At 40.1% G+C, this 2,373-nt stretch overlaps 1 protein-coding gene across 1 annotated transcript in view; it reads right to left on the reverse strand.

Moving 5' to 3' along the window:
• The window catches only part of hdac7a (histone deacetylase 7a), a gene marked incomplete at both ends in the record, with an annotated part of 48,041 nt that overhangs the window by 7,128 nt on the left and 38,540 nt on the right, over positions 1-2,373 (reverse strand). Inside the window, 3 exon segments of the mRNA XM_014015359.1 lie at positions 500-601; positions 1,176-1,288; positions 1,457-1,579. Of these exon segments, the coding sequence (XP_013870813.1) occupies positions 500-601; positions 1,176-1,288; positions 1,457-1,579 (338 nt within the window).

Below are 2,373 nucleotides of genomic sequence, written 5' to 3' on the forward strand. Positions count from 1 at the left end.
AGAGGTGGAGGCCTTCGTGTCCAGTTGTCCTCCTCCTACAATGCTGTTATTTTAAGTATGACTCCGCCCCCTGTGAGCAAAAGGTGTGAATCAGGGCCCCAACGATAGTCAGGTGATGGAGCACATCCCACTCTATGAACAATAGAGCCAATCAAGGCACTAATGACTTATTGTTAGGCAATGGCCCTTTTTTGCATGTGACCAACCTGTTTGTCCATGTGGAGGCAGTGCTTATAAGGCTGAGTTCACCTGAAACTCCTCAGACTGAAGAAGTCTCTTGGAGGAGAGACGAAACTATTCATTAAAGAAGAACCCGTCCAGAGGGCCTTCTTACTTTTTTCTTTTTGATTTTTCTACCTGGATTACTGAGATGCATCAGGACAGAACTGTTCGAAGTTTTAAGGGATTAGAAACAAACACACGGGCAAAAATACGTTTGCACCTTTGCTTTTGGTGGCAGGTGATCAAAAACATTCATCTGTTTAACATGAGTTTTTACCCGTGAGTTGGCCGGCAGACCGAGTGTGATGGTGGGCAGAGTGGACGGACTCTGAATGGTGAAGTTTGCCAGAGTTCCGTCTCTGAGCAGCAGCTTCTGGGCCTGAAAATGGAAAGCAGTCCCTAATAAAAGAATCATAAACTCAGACACTGAAATTTGATACAAACATGTTCTTTTACTTGGGCTTTGTGTAATAAACGTTTTTTTATGAGTTCAATGCTACATTTGCAAAACAAATCACAGYGATTACATTTTTTCTTCTGCTCTAGCTGGACTTATTTTATGAAAATTTCCCATGAAACGTCARACTTTAACTCATAAAACGCGAGCTGATGAAAACTGAGTTTGCCTCGCTTTCGCCCGGCTCTTCGATGATGAGTCAGATCACAGCAGGTGTGAGAGAGGTCGCTCTGATCGGACGCTTTGTGATTAAATGAATCATGCAGAAACAGCTGACAAACAAGCTCTGGTGTCTTTGCTTTAAACATGTCATTAGTCCTGACAAAAATCAATGTTTGCAAAGCAGCTTTTCCATTCAAAGCATTTTTTGTTGCTTTTAGTACAAAAAAAAAAGTCTCCAAACAATTAGAAAAAATATGTTTCAGTTTTATCATATATTTCTCACTATAAATGGCGATGTATTCAAGGATTAGCATGTTTTTAATTCTCCGCTCACCTCGTGTGAGAGGCCGCCTGCAGATGGCAGTAGTCCATTCTCATTGGGCCCGCTGTCGTTAGGAGAACTACAACCAGAGACTGGAGTGCTGCTGCTGCTGGGGGAAGAGTCTGCTGAAAAGACGTGATCACTCAGCTTTGGGACAAAACTGTGCATCTCATTTCAATTACAGAAGTTATCACAACGGCAAATCCAGATTCAAATAATCACGATGCAAAAAATAATAATAATAATAATTAAAAATCTCTGTCATAGCAGCGTTTGTGTGAAGATGGGTTTACCCAGAGTGTCCGGTGTTCTCTGCTTGATGATGGGCGGGGCGCTCTCTTTGCGGGTGAGCGGACTCTTGCGGGTGTTCAGGTGTTTCTTCAGCTTGTGCTTCACTTTCAGGTTGGGCTCAGATGCTGAAAAATGAAAGCAACATTACAGTGCTGCTAAATGTCATCAAACTGTTCACACTTTTCTGCCGATGTCTAGAATTACACTTCTTTAGATGTTGTGGAAACTTGAAAAATGCTGCGGAAATCCAGCAATACGGTGAGACGGGATTTTATAAACTTTTAAATATTTACTATATATTAGGGGTGCAACGACACAGAAAATTCACGATTCGGTTCAATACTTTAGTCTCACGGTTCAATATTTTTTCGTTACGAAGAAGAAAAATTCCCATGCCCCTTTTAACTTGTAATTTATTTAAACTAAGTACAAACATTTGTTTAACCTCAAAAGTACAGTTTTTAAATTAAATGTTGCTGAAACAGCAAGTTTCTCAGTGGATCTGCGCTCAACAATACAGCCTAGGTGGAGTAGTCGAGCACAGATCCACTGATCCTTCAACACAGAGCATCTTCAGAAAACAAGATGATATATTTAAAATATCTGTATTGTTCAATACAAGTGTGTATTAAACCTAAAACACTGTATTGAACGGTTCGATACGGGTACATGTATTGTTGCACCATATATATTTTATATGTCAAATAAATTAAATTGTGCCTAGGTGGAGTAGTCGAGCACAGATCCACTGATCCTTCAACAGAGAGCATCTTCAGAAAACAAGATGATATATTTAAAATATCTGTATTGTTCAATACAAGTGTGTGTTGAACCTAAAACACTGTATTGAACGGTTCGATACGGGTACATGTATTGTTGCACCATATATACAGTGGGGAAAATAAGTATTTAGTCGGTC

Source organism: Austrofundulus limnaeus, unplaced genomic scaffold, assembly GCF_001266775.1.
Source record: "Austrofundulus limnaeus strain Quisiro unplaced genomic scaffold, Austrofundulus_limnaeus-1.0 Scaffold128, whole genome shotgun sequence".
NCBI lineage: Eukaryota > Metazoa > Chordata > Actinopteri > Cyprinodontiformes > Rivulidae > Austrofundulus > Austrofundulus limnaeus.